Consider the following 25,819-nt stretch of genomic DNA (forward strand, 5'->3'; position numbering starts at 1 on the left):
ATCAGGCTGCAACTGTGACTTAAGTTATTGTTTCCTATCATATAATGGAAAAGTTGATGACCCTATGAAGCTACACCATTTGCAAATCCATTTTGTGCCTGACACAACTTATAAATTTCCCCTCACTTTGCAAAGCAGCCAATATCATAAGTTCAACCTAAATTGGATGGAGTAAAAAAGGGTGGTACCTTCTCTACGTACTGTGCACTTTTCACAGAGACAATTTTGGGTAAAGGAAGCCACAAAAATGTTGGAGTCCTGGTAACCTCCAGGTTTTCAAAGTGGAAGCATGCTCTCACATATTTCAACTTCTGTGGGAGCCACTCTTGCCATAACGCTGCTGTAATCATCAATGGTGACAATTTTGTTCACATGATCATGAACAAGACAAAAGATATAAAAAACTGCCTGGACCAAGACTTGGTGGAGCAGGTGGAAAGAAAAGAAAGTATACAGTCATTATCATCAAAGTGGTGATTCTCTGTGGACATCAGGAGGCCTATCGAAATTGACAAAAAAGATGACAAGAACATGGGTAACTTTCAAGCCATTCTAAAATACTACACGAAAGGTGATGAAAACCTATGTGCAATTTTGGACGTAACTGGTAAACACGACAATTATATTAGAGCGCCAATCCAAAATCAGATCATAAATTTCATCACAAACCATCTCCTGAGAAGGCTTTCAGCACACTGATGATGCCAATAGCTTCATGGTTCCTGCAGATGAAACTGCTGATGGTGCTAGAATAAAGTAACTCTCTCTTTGTGCCAATTATATTTCCCTGGATCTCAAGATATGTGAAGATTTCACACAATTTGTTACAGTGTGACACGAGTGGCAATGGATTAGCTGGATCTTTATATGATAACTTGTAAAATTTGGTCTTGATGTGTCATTTTTACAAGGATAGGGCTATGACAGTACTGCATCTGTGGCTGTAAAAGCCCGTGGGGCTCATGTATTCATACAACAGTACTACCCTTCAGCTGTATAATCCCATTGTCCAGCTCTTAATTTTAATCTGGTAGTCACCAAAACGTGCAACATTCCACTTTTCCGGTATTTACTAGAAATGCTGGAAATGGTACTAATTTCTTTGGACCACCAAAGCGTAGGCAAATATTAAATGATGTCCTTGAATCATTAAATGATGTTCAAGTCAGGAATTTGAAGTGTACCACACTCACTAGATGGACTGAGCATCTTTACAGCACAGAAGACAAAATAAATTGTTGTGTAGTTTTGGCTATGAGGACAAGTCAAGAATTTGTTAGTAGCCATCACAAATGAACATTCTGTCATTTGCTCCGTTATACTTTCCGAATTGTTTATGCTGGGTGAATCCCTCCGTCATCAACTTCAGCGACAAGATATATATTTTGCAGAGTTAATCAACACTGCCAGGAATCTCAAAAGGGAACTGCTGGCAATGAGAGAAAACGTTGACAATATTCTGAGCCAGCATTTCTTAGAAGCCAAGAACTTAGCTACGGCCAATGGAGTTGAAATCAAAAAACCATGCATTTTTACCAAGCAAGCACATCGTGCAAATCAAGATAGCAGTGATGATGTTGATGGTTCTCGACACTTTGTGAACTTCCTAACAGCTTTTATTGTCTTCTACCATCAAACACTGAAAACATAGATATCTTTGATTAAGTTGTGAAACTGTATTCATTTTAAGCTTCAGATCCATTAGTCACAGATGTAACAATGACAACAGTAAAGTTGAAATTCTTTCATCAATGTCTGAGATGACTGGAGCAGTTGCCCCAAAATGCACTGGAAGCTTCTATGAGCATCAAATCTATCTACATGTTTTGTGACTCTACCCCAAGCGACAACGGCCACAAATGAGCACAGTTTCTACACCCTTAACAGAATCAAAACGTGTCTAACAGGGGGAACCTCCCCATCGCACCCCCCTCAGATTTAGCTATAAGTTGGCACAGTGGATAGGCCTTGAAAAACTGAACATAGATCAATCGATAAAACAGGAAGAAGTTGTGTGGAACTATGAAAAAAATAAGCAAAATATACAAACTGAGTAGTCCATGCGCAAGATAGGCAACTTCAAGGATAGTGTGAGCTCAGGAGCGCCATGGTCCTGTGGTTAGCGTGAGCAGCTGCGGAACGAGAGGTCCTTGGTTCAGATCTTCCCTCGAGTGAGAAGCTTTTTATTTTCAGACAATTATTATCTGTCCATCCGTCCGTCCGATGCGAGGTAACTGCGCCATAGTATGGGGACGCTACACCTAAACAAACATCGAAACATCTAAATCGGGCAAGGTAGGAAAATATTTTTACCCATTCGCCAAGTGTACAAGTTAGGTGGGTCGACAACAGATTCCTGTCATGTGACGCACATGCCGTCACCAGTGTCGTATAGAACATATCAGACGTGTTTTCCTGTGGAGGAATCGATTGACCTATGACCTTGCGTTCAAATGTTTTCAGTTCCCATTGGAGAGGCACGTCCTTTCGTCTACTAATCGCACGGTTTTGCGGTGGGGTCACAAAACACAGACACTAAACTTATTACAGTGAACAGAGAAGTCAATGAACGAACGGACAGATCATAACTTTGCGAAAATAAAGAAAGTAAATTTTTCACTTGAGGGAAGACTTGAACCAAGGACCTTCCACTCCGCAGCTGCTCACGCTAACCACGACGCTCCTGAGCTACTCTCCTTGGTGTTGCCCATCTTGCGCACGGACTACTCAGTTTGTATATTTTGCTTATTTTTTTCATAGCTCCACACAACTTCTTCCTGTTTTCTCGATTGATTTGTGTTCAGTTTTTCAAGGCCTATCCAATGTGCCAACTTGTAACTAAATCTGAGGGGGGGTGCGATGGGGAGGTTCCCTTGTAAGGAATACAAAAAGGTATATCTGAATACACTCTCCGTGACAATTCATCGAGAAGAGAGAGGATTGATGTCCAAACAGTGATAAGTGAGATGTTGAAACAAAGAGACCGCCATTGTCGTTTGGTGCTTTAAATTTCTAGTAAAAGCTTTAATCATTTGTTCTACTTATGTGTATTAAAATACCGGACGAAAGCATGTTTTATACACTTCAAAGTAAATTAATATGGGCCTACATTACAAAAATAGGCAAGTAATAGAATTGGTGCAGAAATTCTCTTAGAAACTGGATTATGTTTCATTAAGTTATTCAAACTTCATAACACTATAAAACTGATTTCATGATGTAATTCGTAACCTCAATAAATCGTTTTCATAGTGTCATTAATGTTCTGATTGAAGAAATGTAAACCAATAACACACTTTATGACGTGAGACATTAAATTAGTATGGATCAATAAAATTAATTTGGAACTATTGTAAAATTAAAGTGATAGTGGCCCACCTTCCCCCCAGAAGGAAAAGCAAAGACTCACCCTCACACACTCACACTCACACTCTCTCTCCCCCATGTCCAAGTTATGTTTGAAGGTAAGAATTTGGTTGAGACTACACAAATCTAATGAATGTGAATACAGATTAAAGGCTGTGGGAGGAGACCAACACACTTTGCATTTTAAATATCTTAAATTGTGAGGTGAATTTAAAAATGCTGTGTTATATAACTGCAAAATCTTAATAATGTTAAACATGAAAGATTTTTTATACAAAATTCTTTATAGTCTATTGTTGTTGTTGTCTTCAGTCCTGAGACTGGTTTGATGCAGCTCTCCATGCTACTCTATCCTGTGCAAGCATCTTCATCTCCCAGTACCTACTGCAACCTACATCCTTCTGAATCTGCTTAGTGTATTCATCTCTTGGTCTCCCTCTACGATTTTTACCCTCCACGTTGCCTTCCAATGCTAAATTTGTGATCCCTTGATGCCTCAGAACATGTCCTATCAATCGGTCCCTTCTTCTTGTCAAGTTGTGCCACAAACTCCTCTTCTCCCCAATCCTATTCAATACCTCCTCATTAGTTATGTGATCTACCCATCTAATCTTCAGCATTTTTCTGTAGCACCACATTTCAAAAGCTTCTATTCTCTTCTTGTCCAAACTATTTATCGTCCATGTTTCACTTCCATACATGGCTACACTCCATACAAATACTTTCAGAAACGACTTCCTGACACTTAAATCTATACTCGATGTTAACAAATTTTTCCTTCTTCAGAAACGCTTTCCTTCCCATTGCCAGTCTACATTTTATATCCTCTCTACTTCGACCATCATCAGTTATTTTGCTCCCCAAATAGCAAAACTCCTTTACTGCTTTAAGTGTCTCATTTCCTAATCTAATTCCCTCAGCATCACCCGACTTAATTGACTACATTCCATTATCCTCGTTTTAATTTTGTTGATGTTCATCTTATATCCTCCTTTCAAGACACTGTCCATTCCGTTCAACTGCTCTTCCAAGTCCTTTGCTGTCTCTGACAGAATTACAATGTCATCGGCGAACCTCAAAGTTTTTATTTCTTCTCCATGGATTTTAATACCTACTCCGAACTTTTCTTTTGTTTCCTTTATTGCTTGCTCAATATACAGATTGAATAACATCGGGGATAAGCTACAACCCTGTCTCACTCCCTTCCCAACGACTGCTTGCCTTTCATATCCCTCGAGTCTTGTAACTGCAATCTGGTTTCTGTACAAATTGTAAATACCCTTTTGCTCCCTGTATTTTACCCCTGCCACCTTCAGAATTTGAAAGAGATTATTCCAATTAACGTTGTCAAAAGCTTTCTCTAAGTCTACAAATGCTAGAAACGTAGGTTTGTCTTTCCTTAATCTTTCTTCTAAGATAAGTCGTAAGGTCAGTATTCCCTCACGCTTTCCAACATTTCTACGGAATCCAAACTGATCTTCCCTGAGGTCGGCTTCTATCAGTTTTTCCATTCGTCTGTAAAGAATTCGCGTTAGTATTTTGCAGCTGTGACGTATTAAACTGATAGTTTGGTAATTTTCACATCTGTCAACACCTGCTTTCTTTGGAATTGGAATTATTATATTCTTCTTGAAGTCTGAGGGTATTTCGCCTGTCTCGTACATCTTGCTCATCAGATGGTAGAGTTTTGTCAGGACTGGCTCTCCCAAGGCTATCAGTAGTTCTAATGGAATGATGTCTACTCCGGGGGCCTTGTTTCGACTCAGGTCTTTCAGTGCTCTGTCAAACTCTTCACACAGTATCGTATCTCCCATTTCATCTTCATCTACATCCTCTTCCATTTCCATAATATTGCCCTCAAGTACATCGCCCTTGTATAGACCCTCTATATACTCCTACCACCTTTCTGCTTTCCCTTCTTTGCGTAGAACTGGGTTTCCATCAAAGCTCTTGATATTCATGCAAGTGGTTCTCCTTTCTCCAAAGGTCTCTTTAATTTTCCTGTAGGCAGTATCTATCTTACCCCTAGTGAGATAAGCCTCTACATCCTTACATTTGTCCTCTAGCCATGCCTGTTAAGCCATTTTGCACTTCATGTCGATATCATTTTTGAAACGTTTGTATTCCTTTTTGCCTGCTTCATTTATTGCATTTTTATATTTTCTCCTCTCATCAATTAAATTCAATAATTCTTCTGTTACCCAAGGGTTTCTACCAGCCCTCGTCTTTTTACCTATTTGATCCTCCGCTGCCTTCACTATTTCATCCCTCAATGCTACCCATTCCTCTTCTACTGTATTTCTTTCCCCCATTCCTGTCAATTGTTCCCTTATGCTCTCCCTGAAACTCTGTACAACCTCTGGTTCTTTCAGTTTATCCAGGTCCCATCTCCTTAAATTCCCACCTTTTTGCAGTTTCTTCAGTTTTAATCTACAGTTCATAACCAATAGATTGTGGTCAGAGTCCACATCTGCCCCTGGAAATGTCTTACAATTTAAAACCTGGTTCCTAAATCTCTGTCTTACCATTATATAAACAATCTGATACCTTTTAGTATCTCCAGGGTTCTTCCATGTATACAACCTTCTTTCATGATTCTTGAACCAAGTGTTAGCTATTATTAAGTTATGCTCTGCACAAAATTCTACCAGGCGGCTTCCTCTTTCATTTCTTAGCCCCAAGCCATATTCACCTACTACGTTTCCTTCTCTCCCTTTTCCTACACTTGAATTCCAGTCACCCATGACTATCAAATTTTCATCTCGCTTCACTATCTGAATAATTTCTTTTATTTCATCATACATTTCTTCAATTTCTTCGTCATCTGCAGAGCTAGTTGGCATATAAACTTGTACTACTGTAGTAGGCATGGGCTTCGCGTATATCTTGGCCACAATAATGAATTCACTATGCTGTTTGTAGTAGCTTACCCTTACTCCTATTTTTTTATTCATTATTAAACCTACTCCTGCATTACCCCTATTTGATTTTGTATTTATAACCCTGTATTCACCTAACCAAAAGTCTTGTTCCTCCCGCCACCGAACTTCACTAATTCCCACTATATCTAACTTTAACCTATCCATTTCCCTTTTTAAATTTTCTAACCTACCTGCCCGATTAAGGGATCTGACATTCCACGCTCCGATCCGTAGAACACCAGTTTCCTTTCTCCTGATAACGACGTCCTCTTGAGTAGTCTCCGCCCGGAGATCCGAATGGGGGACTATTTTACCTCCGGAATATTTTACTCAAGAGGACGCCATCATCATTTAATCATACAGTAAAGCTGCATGCCCTCGAGAAAAATTACGGCTGTATTTTCCCTTTGCTTTCAGCCGTTCGCAGTACGAGAACAGCAAGGCCATTTTGGTTAGTGTTACAAGGCCACATCAGTCAATCATCCAGACTATTGCCCCTGCAACTACTGAAAAGGCTGCTGCCCCTCTTCAGGAACCACACGTTTGTCTGGCCTCTCAACAGATACCCCTCCGTTGAGGTTGCACCTACGGTACGGCTATCTGTATCGTTGATGCACGCAAGCATTACATAATAAAATAGTGCCGGTTGGTATTTTCTGTGTAGCTATCTCGGGCATTTGACTTTGTGAACCACAGTATTATAAGAGGATTATTATATTCCACGCAGGATTTTCCATTGTTTGACTATATTATAACAGGTGGAGACATAGTCACCCCCACTGGGTGCCAAAATGTAGTGGACCAGAGATACCTATTGGGAAACAGTAGTGCAACATGCGCAGTTCTTGCTTGTCAGGATGGGTTCTAGTCTTCCTGTGGGTGTGGTAAGCTCCTTTGGTGGTTTGGAAGACAGGCGAGACTATGGGGAAACAGCACACAGATCAGCGGTGCACATATGCACAGCCCTTTGTTCCATCATTCAACTTGATTCCTTCATGAACATGAACAAGGCTTTAATTGTTCTATACAACTAGTAGTCATTTAAGTATAGTTTCTTCTTCATATAATATTCCATCCTGAGCAGCAGGTGAAGTAACTGCAAAAGGTGCAGGGATGCGAGTTGCTTACACTGAGGAATTCAGACACATTGTGCTGACTCGATAGCGACAGCACAGACTCAACATGCGGCAAAGCTGCAATTGCAGTGCGGAGCAAGGTAGTGACATCCTGTATTTTGTTGTAGAATGCAGTGCCCCAGTGGTGTAGCAATGGCACTGCCCGGTGTCAAAGACTGTGCCAAGAGCTGGAGGGTAGTGGTGCTATTCAAGCTGTCCAGACTGGATGGTCTATGGATCACAATTTGGCGGTTGCACAGTTACAGTGAAGACTTCAGGGCAGCTTCAATAGACTCGTAGCGATGACTGTCACACAGAAGGATTAATGGGTGGCCTTACCATGCTGAACATAATGTACTTAGTAGGGCCAGGGTTTAAATGATTTTTCTTGGTGCTAAATTCGTAAAAGGGCTACATTCATGAACCACTGTGAACCCTCTAGGACAGGGCAATGGCCAGGGTCTGGCAAAACAAACAGCACGCGTTGACAACACAGAAGTCAATCAAGCCAAAGTGACTTTTCAAAGGCTGACCCCACGACACTGACGCATAGAATTGTGTCAAAGTCTGCTGCTGCTGACCAGGCATGGACGATGACTAGCTGCGGTCAATGTCCATGGCTTGTAGCCCAATTCCGGCATTAACTGCAGTTCTGTACTCTGACTTCTGCTTCGTGTTTCCCTATAGTTTTGTCCATGAGAGTATTGTCCTAGATAAACTGAAGTTTTATTGGGACTGATGGTACAGTCAACCAATGAATAATATCACACCTCAAATAATTCAGAAGTTATACTTATATTTAAAAAGAAAGATGATGAGACTTACCAAACAAAAGCGCTGGCAGGTCGATAGACACACAAACAAACACAAACATACATACAAAATCTAGCTTTCGCAACCAACGGTTGCCTCGTCAGGAAAGAGGGAAGGAGAAGGAAAGACAAAAGGATATGGGTTTTAAGGGAGAGGGTAAGGAGTCATTCCAATCCCGGGAGCGGAAAGACTTACCTTAGGGGGAAAAAAGGACAGGTATACACTCACACACACACACATATCCATCCATACATACATACAAGACACAAGCAGACATTTGTAAAGGCAAATGTCTGCTTGTGTCTTGTATGTATGTATGGATGGATGTGTGTGTGTGTGCGCGCGAGTGTATACCTGTCCTTTTTTCCCCCTAAGGTAAGTCTTTCCGCTCCCGGGATTGGAATGACTCCTTACCCTCTCCCTTACAACCCATATCCTTTTGTCTTTCCTTCTCCTTCCCTCTTTCCTGACGAGGCAACCGTTGGTTGCGAAAGCTAGATTTTGTGTGTATGTTTGTGTTTGTTTGTGTGTCTATCGACCTGCCAGCACTTTTGTTTGGTAAGTCTCATCATCTTTCTTTTTAAATATATTTTTCCCACGTGGAATGTTTCCCTCTATTATATTCATATCAGAAGTTATACTTAGTAATTCAACCAATGCTGTCCATGAACATTATTCTGGCTGGAGAGAAATCGTGTTCCCAAGACTCAACCTTAGGTCCACTATTGTTCCTCATAGGCCTATATGTAAATGATCTCCCATCTAACATACAACAAGTGCAATTAGTTCTTTTTGCAAATGAAACTAGTGGCAGAAGAGATGGTAAACAAGTTTCTTCAAGTGTTATTGGCTGGTTTTCTGTGAATGGCCTCATCCTCAATTTTAAAAAGACAACATATTCAGTTCTGCACATCTAGGGGTACTACACCAATAATAAGTCTAACAACATGGTGAGGAAAACTTCAAATGTCTTTGGTGTCCATACTGACAAGAATTTAAACTGGAAAAAGTACATTTTATAGCACCTAAAGCAACTCAGCTGAGACACATCTGCACTTTGAATAAAAGTTATCATATTCTGCATATGTTCATTCAATAATGTCATATGGAATACTGTTCTGGGTTGACTCATCTTCAAGAAAGTATTTATTGCTCAAAAATGAGCTGTAATAATAATAATAATGTGGTGCTCGCTCAAAATCATCTTGTCGACATCCGTGTAAGGGACTGAGCATTCTGACTACTGCTTCACAGTACATTTATTCCCTGATGAAGTTTGCTGTAATTAATCCACTGCAGTTCAAAAAGGACAATAACTTACGTAATTTCAATACTAGAGGGAAAAAATGATGTTTATTATTCCACAGTAAGGTTGTCTTAAGCATAAAAAGGGTGCACAATGCTGCAATTACAATTTCTGATCACTCGCCCTGGGACAGAAAATGTCTAACAAAGTAAAATTTGAAAACTAAGTGAAAAAGCTTCTCCTGAATAACTCTTTATTCTATACAAAAATTTCTATTATTGCCATGTGTGAAGCATTGGGAGCGGGGAAAAACCACTTATAAATGTTCAGCATTTAGCTTTATTTACAAATCAGTTTGTGATGTGAATGTAAAATGGCTCATTCCACATTACTACGACTTATTCTGTAAATGGCTCGTGGAACAAGAACTAACTACCTACCTCACTGATTACTAATTCCAGATGAGCAATAAGCCATCTTCAGATCGATTAATAAGATGAGTATAGTGTTTAATTACAAGACTGAATAAAGACATTAAGTGATATAATATTGCTGTGCAGTGTGTATGACATTCTTAAGTGTTTGAATATGAAAGGTATTTCTTACATCATGTTTCGTCGATTTGTAACATGTAAAACTTTTCCTGTCGTTAGGGGGTTTGGGGACAAGAATGTGTTGTATTGATGACAATCTGTCTGCATCCAATCTTGTGATTAGACACTGCACTCATTTTATTCATTTATCTGAAGATGGATGTTTCTTCAGCCAAATCTAGTAATCAATGATTGTTAAAATATTGTGGTCTGGACTGTTAAGGGATTTTATACACAAAATCTTTAAGATATAGCACTTTCTTAGATTTCTTGTCACCATCCTTGCCATGTCAGGAAACAGCTCAAATCTTAACAATGTGTTCCGTTGTTTGTCATGTACTGTTACGTAAGTCATACATCAACTATGCATGTGGGGCAAGGGCATTCAAAACTCTTACTGGGACAACCGATCAATAGTCATTCAAATACAGAGTGATGGTTTTCCACTGATTAATATTATCTATGAGGAAGCAATGGCTTTCTTTAACAAAAAAACAATAAATGAATTTGCAGTTATGTCGGAAAACATCTTCACATTATGATGGTGGAAGGAACACCCACATTGTAATGGACTCAGTAACTTGAACCTTGGGATAAGTAAGTGGCAAGCCCCAAAGCACATTATGTGCATCTGAATACGAGAAAGTTTGACAATATCGGCAGCTGGACTTATAGAAATTTGCTAAAAAAAACATGGATCACAAAATCCCTGCACCTAAATTAATGCTCTACAATGGGCACTATAATCAGAAGACTGTGCAATAAGTAATGCCTTATTAGTAACAGCAGAATGCAACAGCATACCTCGATTTGACAAAACATTGCCTAGGTCTGTACTGCTTTCCGAAATAAAATCCAAAAGATGTCTCTGATAAAGAACTTGGTCGCACCGTTGAACAAAAATGTTTGCTGAGACATTAATGAAAACCTAGGTGGATGCAAACCCTATGCTAGTGTATGTGTACACAGAGTGCTTCTTGACAGTAAACGGCTGTCTGAGAACAGATATAGGCCTAAATAGAAACGAGGCAATAAAAACACAATTATAACCGAACAGCTTCAGTAAAAGAATGGTCATCTGGGAAGAATGTATAATGAAAGACTATTACTAAATGCGAAAAATTAGAAACGTCAAGGCAGAATAATTGGGGAGACGAGGCAAAAACTGTGTATTCCCAGCAGCCAACTTGCCTGATTATTGAAATGAGGAAAACGAGTCATCACACACGTTTTCGTTGCTAACCCTGTCTCAGAATGTACACACTGCCGACTTACTCCAAAATATTTACAGGTACCAAAAGATAATGTTTTTACTGACAGCCAACTATTCTGTAGTCTAGGTGGTTTAATTTACTAAAAATTTATTGGTTCAGGTCTTACTGTTATGTTAGACCATTAACACAATGTACGAAAGAAACTGAAGTATCGACAGAAAATCCAGTGTCTCATCTACGATCTCATGAAATGCATACCTAATATAGTCAATGTTTAAGAGACACACTTACCGTATCTCCAATGCAGTAAACCGTGATACACAATGAATCCAATAACGAGAATACACGCAAGTATTTTTGTATTTTTTGCGTTAATCTGTTGTATAATCTCGGTTGCTGACTTTCCATGCTCACTAAATGAATCGGACGACATAGTATTTGATCACTATAAATGAGGCAGGTGTTTATTAGCAACCGTAACAAGCATGCTATTCATCGTCCCTCTTCCTAAATTTGAGACTATCTCGTTTCACTCGTCTATTCATGACCACCGACCATAACTTACAGTTCCCATACCACAACTGTCATAACAACGAACCACAGACAGACTGTAGGAAGATAGCATTATTTACTATTTATCTGCTACACTGTACAGCTGCTCAAAGATGCAGCGAAAGACGAGCCTTTCACTCGCTGTCTTCGTATGTCTTGTCGAACTGTAGTTCCTCATTAAATATTACTGATGCAAAGAGATTTTTAAAATGTAACACATATTTGATGTTCTAAACTGGCGTTCATTTTGTAATAAAGTACGAAGATATTTCTGATTGGGTAAATACATAGAGTGGAAATACGTATACGGTGCGCATCTGACATTCGCCGGCACTAGCAAAGTCTATGGTAGCCGGCGTCCATGATGTGTTTGTTTTGATCTGGATTGTATTGGCTACGTTTGAAATGATTGGGATGTTGTAGAGTTTGATTCCAGTGTTTCATTAAAGGAACATTTGGTCTCGTGTAATTTGCAGACAACTTTTCTAACAGAAATGCCATACGTAATTGTACGTGGAACTCTAGGAATGGCTAACACTAAAGTGTATGGTCTCCCTTTGCAAGAAGCTGATCTAATAAGTTCGCATATGCGACCAGGTCCAACGAATTCAAATAAAGATGAAATAACCTTATATAACTCTGCAGTTTATGTGTTAAATCAGTTGGAATATTATTTCGGCTACAGAGTAATTACCTCTGCTTGCCAGGGCGATTCCGGTCAACCAATCTGGACAATGTCTAAACACCATTAATCGAGGTGAGTCGTTTCTTCCCCCGCATGTAATTATTTCACTCTTATTTCATTTCATGACATGTGAGGTAGTAATTCAGTTGCAATAACGCACCAGGCCCCGTAACGATACATTAAGGCTGCTACGGTACAAAGCACGTCATTCGTAATATATGCGCATGAAATTTTTCATAGTCTTGATCGCAATAATTGCTTAGTGTTTATTGAGATCAAGACGGTAAAACTCCAGAGAATTGCATCCGCATTCCTCATTTGTAGTCCTATATAAGGAAAACAACGGGAAGGTAACCTGTATTAGTGCACTGAACATTAGATCGATCCTTCAAGTCTCATAAACATGTTGTGGAAAGTGAACACGGTTAGCTCATGACCGTGGTTGCTTCATTACCTTAAACTATCGATTTGTGTATTGTGACAATTACTGTCCGGCGAATGTTAATGTCTAACCCTTGACTCATAATTTGCAATCTCCAATGTTCATTTTTTTGTTTTATCACGTTGAGTGGTGCATTTACGTTATGGATTCCCATAGAGAGCTGGTGAAAATTATGAGATAAGTGCTGGAATTGTTCCTTAAAAAAGATCATACCAAACTTCATTTACTATCTTCGTCCAAGGCCGTATTGAACTCCATCTCTAATAACCTTGTTATTATTTTGTCATTAAACTCTAATCACAGGTACTTATGAGGCTATACTTCTTATCAGCAAATATTTTATTCTTACATTCTATTTATTGCTTTCACAAAACTTTGTTACATCTTCCAGTAGAGGTGTTACATTTCCAAAAGGAAAAAAAGAGTTTGTTCATTTTCATAGGTCATTTGAATCCATTCATTGATAAAGACCTCCAAGAGACTTCTCCTTACATCAGTTCTTAGCTATAAATGTCCATATTACTCCTGCACATTTTCTAGTCTATCCTCATACCAGTAGGCCATAACTTTTGTCTTTGTTGTTGTTGTTGTTTATGTCGGAGGTGGTGGTGGTGGTCTTCACTCCAGAGACTTCATTGCTGCAGCTCTCCATGTTACTGTATCGTGTGCAAACCTCATCATCTTCAAATAACTGCTGCAACCTACATCCTTCTGAATCTGCTTGCATTTAACTAGCTAGTTAGTTACACATTCCATAGATAATTTGAATGATTCTCTTATCAAAATGAAGCAGAATGAGTCAGCTTACAGGAGACACACACACACACACACATATATATATATATATATACCCGGGAGCGGAAAGACTTACCTTTGGAATGACTCCTTACCCTCTCCCTTAAAACCCATATCCTTTTGTCTTTCCTTCTCCTTCCCTCTTTCCTGACGAGGCAACCGTTGGTTGCGAAAGCTAGATTTTGTGTGTATGTTTGTGTTCGTTTGTGTGTCTATCGACCTGCCAGCGCTTTTGTTTGGTAAGTCTCATAATCTTTCTTTTTAAATATATATATATATAGCATTAACATTATTTACACATTATTTATTTACACATCATGTTCCGTAGTACCAAATTGAGGAGCAAATCTCCACGGTCAGCAAACGTGTCAGTACATGAAATTACAACATAAAAGTAATAACAGATAAAAATAAATGTTTCTGAACCTGAAAAAAGTCAGTCCATAAGTTTAAGTAAACTCAATCAGCAATACAGTAAGAATCAGCTTAATTTTTCAAGGAACACCTCAACAGACTAGAAGGAGTGACCCATGAGGAAACTCTTCAGTTTCAATTTGAAAGCACGTATTTTTTGAGAGGCCAATGTCAACATACCCAGACTCGTGAACAGGGGTCGACAAGAGGTTTATGAACTAGCACCAGTTTTTGCTCGAACCACCTGTTTCTTAGCCAAAAATATCCTTTCAGAATGGGAAAAGTTACCTCAAAATATAATACCATTCGATATAAGTGAATGTAAATAAGCAAAGTAGACTACTTTTCGTGTCGAATGATCACTCCTTCTGATACCATTCGAATAGTAAAAATGGCAGTATTAAGTCTTTGAACAAGACCCTGAACGTGGGTTTTCCATGGCAGCTTACTGTCTATCTGAACACCTAGAAACTTGAACTGTTCATTTTCACTAATCATATGCCCTTTCTGTGAAATTAAAACGTCAGGTTTTGTTGAATTGTGTGTTAGAAACTGTAAAACCTGAGTCCTACTGTGATTTAGTTTTAGTTTATTTTCTACAAGCACTATTTGACACCAAGCCTATGCTGCACACAACATCCTTTACTACCAAGCTAGTGTCATCAGCAAACAGAAGTATTATAGAGTTACCCGTAATACTAGAGGGCATATCATTTATATAAATAAGGAAAAGGAGTGGCCCCAACACTGATCCCTGGGGCACCCCCCCTCCCCCCCCCCCCAATCCCACTTGACAGTACTCTACTCAGGCCCCACATCACAGCTGTTATCAACATTCTGAATAATGACATTTTTTACTGCCTGTTGCTAAAGTAACAGGTGAACCAATTGTGAACCACTCCCTGTATACTGTAATGGACCAAGTTCTGGAGCAAGTGTTTGAAACCTTTTGTTTAGCCCATCCAGTACCTCACAGAGAAAAGAGAATGTAGCATTTTCAATTGTTAAACGACTTCTAAAGTCAAACTGTGCATTTAATAGCAAATCGTGTGATATAAAATGATCAATTATCCTTACATACATAGCCTTTTCAGTAACTTTTGCAAACACTGATGCCATAGAAATAGGTCTAAAAATATCTGCATTATCCCTTTCTCCCTTTTTATAAAGCAGCTTTATTACTGAGTGCTACAATTGCTCAGGAAACTGACCATTCCTAAAGGAAAAATTACAAATATGGCTAAATACAGAGCTAACATGTGCAGCACAGTATATTCTGCTAGATGCTCCATCGTATCCATGAGAGTCCTTAGTCTTCAGTGATTTAATTATTGACTCAATCTCCCTCTTGTCTGTATCACAGATGAGTATTTCAGACATAAATCTTGGAAAGGCATTTGCCAAGAAAGTTATATTATTTCCTGTAGAAACTAAATTTTTATTTAATTCACCAGGAATGCTCAGAAAATGATTGTTAAATACTGTACATATATTTGATTTTATCAGTAACACAAATATCTTTAACAGCCAACTGACTTTATATCATTGACCTTGTGCTGCTGACCAGACACTTCATTTACAACTGACCATATGGTTTTAATTTTATCCTGTGAATTAGCTATTCTATTTGCCTACCACATACCCTTTGCCTTCCTAATAACATTTTTAAGGACCTTACAATACTGTTTGTAATGGGCTAGTGTAACTTGCTTGTGACTACTTCTAACATTTTGATATAATTCCCACTTTGTTCTACAGGATATCCTGATCCCACTTGTCAGCCATCCAGGCTGCCTGTTACTGCTAGTACCCCGTTTAGAACATTCTAATGGAAAGCAACTCTCAAAGAGCATGAGAAATGTGTTAAGGAAAGCATTGTATTTATCATCTATGTTATCGGCACTATAAACATCCTGCCACTCTTGTTCCTTGACAAAACTCTCTATTGCTGTTGGATTAACTTTCCTACATAGTTTGTAATTAAATATGATGTTGGTTTGAGTACAAAAGCCTTTTAGTGTTAAAATTTGTGCATCATGGTCTGAAAGGCCATTCACACTTTTACTAACAGAATGCCCATCTAGTAATGAAGAATGGGTAAAAATATTGTCTATAGCTGTGCTACTGTTCCCCTGCACCCTAGTTGGAAAAAAACTCATATGAGTTTAGGAGATCTACCAACATCCTTTTTCCTGCACCATCATATACAAAATTAATATTGAAGTCACCATATATAGCCTAACTAATTTCTGGTACTTCCTGCAAAGTGACTCAAGAACCCCCTCTAGGTTGAGCAGAAATGTCCTGAAGTCAGAGTTAGGGATCTGTAAACAACAACAATTAGAAGTTTAGTTTCACTAAATTCAACTGTCCCTGCACAACATTCAAATATCTGTTTGGTGCAGTGTTGTGATACGTCTCTGGACTCGAATGGAATACTGTTTTTTATGTACATAGCCACTCCCCCACCCCACAATGAACTCCTTGAGAAACAGCCAACTAATCTATATCCTGGAAAGGAAGCCTCTGAATTGTCAAATTATGTAAGTGGTGCTCTGATTTACCAATAATTCCAGAGTCAACATCTATAACCAGGTCACTAATATTATCTCTAATCCCTATTATATTTTGATGAAATATGCTAATTCTTTCTCTACTTGGAAACATTACATCCTCAGAAGGTGCGCCCTTAGTTAGAGGGACTACCTTCAAGCAGGTATACCTATCAGCTGACTTCAATCTAAAAAAGGTGCAGCTCTAACACCAACTACTACAGGAATTTTTCCATGAGTGACATCACCACCACCACCGCTTCTTCCAGTTCAGGTTTTCATTGGTATGCACACCCAAAAAATTTGGAGCATTCTACTCCATTTACTGAATCCTGCTCATGTGCTGCATCAATTGTTGATATGACTTTGTTTGTTGTACAGAACTGAATGAATCACTTAATAATTCTTTGGAAAATACCATTTACCAACTCTTCTGTTGTTTTCTCTCTAATTCGATTTATTATAACACTAGTATCATCTGCAAAATGTACCAGTTTTGCTTGTTGGCCTTTAAGTGGAAGGTCATTCACATATGTAATGAATAGAAGTGGACCAAAAATTGAACCTTGTGGGATCTTTTTGTGATCTCCCCCCTTTCCCCAGTCATTGAAATTTTCTATCTTTTTGACATTTTCTGAGTTATTCAGTACAACCTTTTGCATTCTGTTTGTTAAGTATAATCTAAACCAGCTGTGCATAAAGCCATCAATCAATTACATAAACGTCAAATTTGCTAAGAGAGTAATGTATTTGTCTCTTGGTGTCCCTCTGTGATTTTTACCCCCACTCTTCCCTGCAGAACTAAATTGGTGAGGCTTTGATGTCCTATCAACTGATACCTCCTTTGAGTCAAGCTGTGCCACAGATTTCTTTTCTCCTCAATTATGGTCCATACCTTCTCATTAGTTACGTGAACTACCCATCCTTTTTCCTGCTTCAGCATTCCTGTGTAGAACCACAGGTCGAAAACTTCTTGTATTCTTGTCTAAACTGTTTATTGTCCATGTTTCAGTTCCATAATGGCAGCACGTCAGACAAATATCTTCAGAAAAGACTCCCTTACACTTAAATCTATATTCGATATTAATAAATAGTTTTCTTTCCATTGCCAGTATACATTTTGTATTTTATATCCTTTCCAATTCGGCTATCAGTTATTTTGCTGCCCAGATAGCAAAACTCATCCACTGCTTTCAGTGTCTTGTTTCATAATCTAATTCTCTCAGCACAACTGATTTAATTCAACTACGTTCCATTATCCTTGTTTTGCTTTTGTTGACGTTTATCTTATACCCTCCTATCTAGATGCTGTCTGTTCCATTCAACTGCTCTTCCAAGTCCTTTGCTGTCTCTGACAGTATTATGTTCTCATCAGCAAACCTCAAAGTTTCAGCTTAGGTCTTTCAGTACTCTGTCATATTCTTCTTGCAGTATCATATCTCCCATCTCATCTTCAGTTGTGTCCTCATGTCTGTCTCTCTCTCTCTCTTTTTTAAATATTGCCTTAAAGTTCATCTATAGATCCACTGTATACTTTCAACATTACCCTTTTCTAAATGTGGTTTTTCTGTCTAAGCTCTTAATATTCATACAGCTGCTTGTCCTGTAGGTGGTATCTATCTTTCCTGTAATGTAATATTCTTCTAAATCCTTACATTTGTGCTCAAGCCCAGTTTGCACTTCCTGTCAGTGCCATTTTTTAGACATTTGTATACCTTTTAATTTGCTGCATTTTTATATTTTCTCCTTTCTTCAAAATAAATTCAGTATCTCCTGTGATATCCAAGGATTTCTACTAGGCCTTGTCCTTTTGCCTATTTGATCCTCTACTGCCTTCATTATTTTGTCTCTGAAATCAACACATTCATCTTCTGCTGTATTCCTTTCCTCTATTCTAGACAGTCATTGCCTAATGCTGCCTCTGCAACTCACATGTTCTTTCAACTTATCCAGGTCCCATCTCTTTAACGTCCTACCTTTGTTTTCAGTTTTAATCTACAATTCATAACTAGTAAATTGTTCCCAGAGTTCACATCTGCCCCTGGAAATGTCTTACAGTTTAAAATCTGTTTCTGAAATCTCTGATTTGCAATTAAATAATGAATCTGAAACCGTGTGGTGTCTCCAGATCTCTTCCACGTATACAATGTTCTTTTATGATTTGTAGACCAAGTTTTAGCAGTGATTAAATTATGTTCTGTGCAAAATTCTGCCAGGCAGATTCCTCTTTCATTGCTTTCCCACATACCATGTTCACATACTATTTTTGCTTCTCTTCCTTTTCCTACTGTCAAATTCCAGTCCCCCGTCACAATTAAATTTTTGTCTCCCTTAACTATGTGAATAATTTCTTTTATTTCATCATACATTTCTTGAATCTCCTCATCATCTGCAGAGCTTGTCATCATCATCATCATCATCAGGATTTCCTTCTAGCAAGTTGGGTAGGAACTTGGTGAACAATATGCCTCCATTGGTTTCTGTCCTGCTATAGCTTTTCTCTCTCCACTACATCCCATGTTACTCCTCTCCTCTTGAGATCCTCTCTTTCTAGGCTGCCTAATAGATCTCCTTCCTGGTGCCTCCATCTCCAAATATTGGCGTGGTGTTCGAGTCGGGTGCATTCACTTCACATGACTGAACCACTTCAATCTCAAAGCACTCGTCCTCTCCTCTGTAATCAATGTCACCTGCAGATCTCTCCTTACATAATCATTCCTGACTCTGTCTGTCCTAGTTTTTTGTAGAGCTGACCTAAGGAACTTCATTTCACATGCTTGTATTTGACTCCTGCCTCTCTTATTTATGACACAAGCCTCTAGACTATACATCATCATTGGCAGGAGATAAGTTTTATACATGGTCTGTTTGGCTCTTTGAGGAACTTCCTTGTCCCAGATTAGATTTCGTACTTTGTTATTCTGTTTAAGACTTCTAGTTTGGAACTTCCACCGCGTGATATGATGCTACCCAGATAATTGAAACTTTTCACACAATTCTCCCCCTCCAGTATGATTTGACAAGCTGTGGGTTCCTGCTCATCTTCATTGCCACTGTCTTGTTCCTACTCACAGTTAACTTGAATTTTTTAAATTTTGTGTTCCAGTAATTTAGTCTCCTCAGAACCTCCATTTCCGTCTCTCCCCAAATGGTTAAGTCATCAGCAAAAACAAAAGCATTGAGCTCTTCATTTTCTTCTTCCTTGATTTCTTTCATGATTGTGTCCAGAAGTGTAATGAAGAGTAAGGGGGAGAGCGAACTGCCTTGCTGAACACCTCTCTTTGTCTCTTTTTTTATCTTCCACCTCCTACTTGTACACTGCTCTCTCAGCCATCTGGACTTTTTTAATTAATGAATCAGGAACATTCCCATATTTTATCTCTTGGTACTCTGTCATAAGCTTTTTCCAAATCCTCGAATACTACTATCAAGTCCTTTCCTTTTTTCCCAATACTTCTCCATGAACTCATGGAGGAAGAAAATGAGATCTATTGTTCCCCTATTGCTTCTGAACCCATGCTGCTGTTCCTCTAATTGGTGTTCTAGAATTTTCCTCAGTGTTTTTTCTATGATCTTTTCCATTATCTTAAGGCAGTGTGATAACAGTGTGATTCCTTGGTAGTTGGTGCATTTCTTTCTACTACCTTTCTTGAACAATGGTATTATAATTTCTGTTTTCCATTCATCTGGCACTTTGTTTTCTTTCCTTATCATCCCCAGCACCTGATGTAACCATTGTATTCCATGGATTCCTGTGGATTTAATCATATCCGCTGTCAGCTCATCTACTCCAGCCGCCTTCCCACTTTTCATCTGTTTCAGGGAATTCTCAGTTTCTAACCAAGAGATTGGATCCTGTTCCTCCACAAATTCAATGACTTCGGTGTCACTTTCTTGTGCACCTTCCCCAATCAGTAAGATTTCAAAATAATTCTTCATCTCTTCTCTGATACCTTCCATGTCCCTGATAATATCCCCATCCTCTGTTTCAATCGCTTTTCTATCAGATCTTTTACTTTTCAATAACCCATATAGCAGTTTTTGGTTCCCTTTGCTCTCCTGCTCTAATTTCTGGGTGAATATTTCCCAACTCTTCTCCTTTTCTTCTTTCACAATTCTCTTTGCTTGGAGTTTCTTTTGTCGGTATTCCTTCTCCAGTGTTGTCACCTTGTGTTCATCTTTTGGCACCAGCCCCTGGTTCTGATTTCTTTTTTCAAACTCCATGTGTTTCTTTGCCATATTACGTTTTTTAACTGCGTCTTTTACTCTATCTTTCCACCGACTGGTTTCTTTGTCTTTCACTTTACCCTTTGTTTTGCTGCATATCTGCACACCACTGTTAACTATTGATGTTTTAAATAGGTTCCACCCTTCCTCTACACTACCCCTTTCAGTTTTTGGCAGTTTCTGTGCTACTATATTTTGGAAACTTTTCTTATTTTCTTCTTCTTTCAACTTCCACTCCTTAATTTTTGGCATTCTTTGTACAGCATTCAAACTTTTCATTTTGTAATTTAGATCAGCTACTAGTAACCAGCGGTCACTATCCAAGTGCTCACTTGGTGTGACTTGAGTGTCCCTTACTTTTCCTCTAATTAATTTGTGCATTGATATATAGTCTATCACTGTCTTCGATTTGCCATCCCAGCCATATCTAGTAATCTTATGGCTATCTTGTTTCTTGAAAAATGTATTCTTCACTAAAAGATGATTCCTTATGCACAGATTTAGAATTTCTTCATCCTCAACATTTCGTCTTCCGTATCCAAAAGGGCCCATCACCACCCCATATCCATTTCTGTCCGTGCCGATCTTAGCATTCAGATCCCCAATTATCATAATGTTATCTTCTCTTACTTGGTCTTCCATTTCTTCAAGGAATTTCAGTTTTTCTTCCTCACTGCAATCTTGCTGAGGTGCGTACACCTGGAGTATAGTAAAGCTATTCTTTCCCAAGTTCACTCTTGCTCTAATTATCCTTCCACTTACAAAGCTCACATCTGTAAATGGGTCAATGTCTTTGTGAAAGACAAATCCCACTCCATATTTTGCCTCTTTATTGTGACCCTGCCAGTATTATTTGTACCCACATATCAGCAATATAGAGTTTTTTCTCTTCCACTTGGTCTCACTCAATCCAAGGATATGAATCTTTCTCCTCTCCATCGTGTCTACACCTCTTCAGTCTTTCCTGTCATGCTTATTAGATTTAATGTTCCCACTCTCAGCTCATTTTTGTCTTTTTGTTGGGTTCTAGTTTTCTGTTCTTGTTTTGTGTATCTTCTTGCATTCCTTCGTTTTTCTTCAGGCTGTGAAGAGCTGTCATTCGTTGCAGGGGTACAAGAAGTGCTGTCTACATAAGGTATTTTTAATCTGAGGCTCGTTCCTTGATTGAAAACAATAACAACTTTTTCTCGTATGCTGGCTTGCTAAGCCTAACGCATCTGAGGATTTTCTTTCAGGGTTTACTCCCTCAGCCTTTGAAGATCCCTCTTCACCACAAGACAGTGGTTCCACTTCTCATTTGCCCTTAGGGGGGAAAGGGTGCCTCCTCCACCAACTGCGCCATACCAAAGATGTTCTCCGTTGTAGCTGCCTTAAGGACTTTGCCATATCCCTGGCAAGGGTTGGTAATGATAAGGTAAAAGGGGTGGTTGAGGATAGGATAGGATAGGATAGGAGACGGGCCAATGACAGATCATTGTGGTACACACTTCATCTGGCTCCTCCCCTTTGGCCTGCCCGGCATGGCTGACCCTGCTGGTAGTTACGCTACCGCCAGCATAGCCCTCCAGATCCAGAGCACGCAAACATTCTCTCCTGCACGATAGTGCTACGTTAAGGCAATGTCCCCTGAGGAGTTCTGCAGAACTAGTTGGCATATACTAAAATCTTCAGATCCAGCAAAAAGATCATTTTCTCATACATCTGTTATCACTCACAGAAGTATTCACATTTTGTTCAAGGGCAGTACACTGAAATTTCCCAAGTAGCATTACAGTACAAAATTGTTGATCTCTTTTTTAATACTTGTTGCTGAATTGTCTGTTGGCTTCTATCTTATGATCTTTGGCCAACATCTCTTTAGTGCCTTTCCTGACATCTTGCTGGCGCATTATATGTATGTGTCCCGCTACCGTCTGAGGGCTTTTCCTTGGGTGCTCATTACGAGTGTGATTCTTCCCTCATTTTGTGCAGTAGTTGCTCATTGCAAAACAGGAATCCAGGATTTCTTTACCTTGGGTCTTTCTTCTTTCTTGTTAAAACTGTTGTCATGTTCATAAATTTCAAAGGTTTCCCAGAAAACAGTGGTTGTAGTAGAACTTCTCCACAGTGAGAACCTGTGTGTCAGAGAATTTTATTACATAGTTGGCTCTACATCATGATCAGTTTCTTCACCTTTCATGTTGTGCAATGCCATTTATGTTTAATAATCCAGATACTGATGGATCATCCAGTCATTCCAATATAAACTTTTCCACGGGTACGGGGTATATTGTATACTCCTGACATTGCAAGTGGGGTCCCCATCTTCCTTTGCCATTTTGAGACCATGTATGATTTTCTTGGTCAGTTTGGAAATAGTCTTTATGCTGTGTTTGTGCAATATACAGTGGATTCTGTACATCAGATGTTGAGTTTTGTGAAACTTCTTATATAACTGGAGAAGTACTCAAGTGTTCCTTAGAATGCATAGTTGTTACGTACTGCAGCCAAGGTACTGTGGCTCACATATTTAATTTGAGCACATTAAGAATTTAATAATCATATCACTTTTTTGACTTGGGTGATGATTTGAATGTTTGTGAAGGTGTCATTTTATGTGTGTCATTTTTTGTACATGCTGTGGCCCACGTTCTCACCAATGCAGAAGCTCTACTGCCTCAGCTGTATGGGCTGCCAAAAATTACAAAGCTGGTGTACCATTAAGACCAATGACAAATGTTCCTGTCTCACCTAAAAAATAGTGAAACACTTGGCCTCTCTGCCTTAGCCATGCATGAGGAAGACTGATATATATTGGCTGAAGCAGAGAGGCCAGCTATATGCCAGTGGGCCATGAACTTTTACCATTGGTCCTAATGGTATGCCGTCTTTGTGAATTTTTGGCAGCCCATACAGCTGAGGTGGTAGGGCTTCTGCATTGGTGAGAACTTGGGTCACAGCTTGTATGGAATACGACTTGCGTGGACTGATACCATCATAAACATTCAAATCATCACTCAGGACAGAAAGAGGTATGATTAATAAGTTCCTAATGTGCACAAGCTGAATATGTTAGCCACTACACCTTGAATGCAAGGTAGAACACCTGGAATGCATTCTAGGGAACAATGAGTACTCAGGTACAATAGAACTCAGGTCATTTCAATGAGAAGTTGAAGAAATAAAAACTTTACCAGATGATATCCTGGTCAGCTTCGATACCATTTCTTTGTTTAGCAAAGTGCCAGTCAATGACTCTTTGGAGCACATTGATTCAATTTTTCCGCCAGACATCACCAAGCCACGTCATGCATGTTTTACCATGAGCTACTTTATGTGGAATGTCAGTTTCAGTAAACAACTGGAAGGCATCACTATGGGTATTCCACTAAGTCTGATGGTTGCCAATTTCTTCATGAACCATTTTAAAAGACAGGCACCGGACTTACCGCATTGTAAACATAATATGTGGTACAGGTACATTGATGACACCTTCATCATGTCAAGCCACAGTGAGGAACAGCGCTGCAGCTCACTAAGACACATAGTCGATCCCCTTGTCAATTTTAAGTTTACTGTGGAGATAGAAAAGAAGCAACAGTTACCCTGTCTAGTCATGATGGTTATGAGGAAAGGTGAGAATGTGGACCACAATGACTATCATAGACTGACACAAATATGCCAATACTTGCACAGACTTTCAGATCATCACCCAAGCAAGAAAAGAGATGTCATTAATATGCTCATAACACACATGACAAATATGAAAGCTGCAGCTCATTGGATGTTGATGCAACACTTGAAATGCATTCTTCCTGTATGTATACATACATACTCCACAGGCCACCATATGGTGCATGGCAGCGTATACCCTGTAACACTGCTGATCAGTCCATTTCCTGTTCCACTCACAGATGAAGCGAGGGAAGAGCGACTGCCTATATCCTTCTGTACGAGTCCTGATTTCTCGTATCTTGTCTTCTCGATCCTTACACAAAATGTATGTTGGTGGCAGTATCATCACTCTGCAGTGTCGCCATGCCAGTTCTCTAAACTTTCTCAGTAGTGTTTCTCAAAAAGAACTTTTTCTTCCCTTTCAGGGATTCCCATTTGAGTTCTTGCAGCATTTCCTTAATGCTTGAATGTTGATCAAACCTACTGGTGAAAATCTAGCAGCATTCCTCTGAATTGCTATGGTGTTTTTCCTTGAATTTGACCTGGTGGGAATCCCAAACCCTTGAACAGTACTCCAGGAAGGGTCACACAAGTGTTCTGTATGCAGTCTCCTTTATAGATGCGTTAAATTTTCCTAGAATTCTCGTAGTAAATGAAGTTTGTCATTCACCATTCCAGCGTCCGACTTTAGGGCCATATATTGGGCAGACGTGGTGTAAAGACTATTTATAAACAGGTGAAGATAATAAGAGAATGTCGCAGTTCATGAAATTTATGAACATGACAATACTTTCATCAAGAAAGAAGAAAGCTTCAAGGAAAATGGAATGCCACAATTTTATAGGGATGGATTTATCACGTGTGTTTAATTTTAACTTTTTATTTTTCTGCCAATGGGGTTAGTTTTACTACTTGGTTAAATAAATACCATCGTTTGTGTTAGTATGATGAGCAGAACTACAAAACGATTTACATACTGACATTTAGGATGAAGTTATGACATTTATAAATTATACACATTTCGATTTTAGAATATGTAATACATCTGGATCTGTGGTTCATAATAAAGTCAAGACATAGAGTTATGCAGATCAAAATGTGTTTAACCTGAGTGTTGGTGGGATTTTGTCAATATCATAACAGAAAAAAAGAGTTTGCACTTACATGCTGAACAAAACATTGAAATAACTTCTCAGCTTCTCTGTGCAGTTGAAGATATTGTTCTTGGGA

At 39.0% G+C, this 25,819-nt stretch overlaps 1 protein-coding gene across 1 annotated transcript in view; it reads right to left on the reverse strand.

Moving 5' to 3' along the window:
• The window catches only part of LOC126175350 (N-acetylneuraminate 9-O-acetyltransferase), a 269,896-nt gene extending 257,958 nt beyond the window's left edge, over window positions 1-11,938 (reverse strand). The window contains exon 1 of the mRNA XM_049922083.1: window positions 11,560-11,938. Within this exon, the coding sequence (XP_049778040.1) occupies window positions 11,560-11,701 (142 nt within the window). The 5' untranslated portion in view covers window positions 11,702-11,938. The remainder of the gene's footprint in view (window positions 1-11,559) is intronic.
• Between the last annotated feature and the right edge of the window lie 13,881 nt (window positions 11,939-25,819).

Source organism: Schistocerca cancellata, chromosome 3 (assembly GCF_023864275.1).
Source record: "Schistocerca cancellata isolate TAMUIC-IGC-003103 chromosome 3, iqSchCanc2.1, whole genome shotgun sequence".
Classification (NCBI taxonomy): Eukaryota; Metazoa; Arthropoda; class Insecta; order Orthoptera; family Acrididae; genus Schistocerca; species Schistocerca cancellata.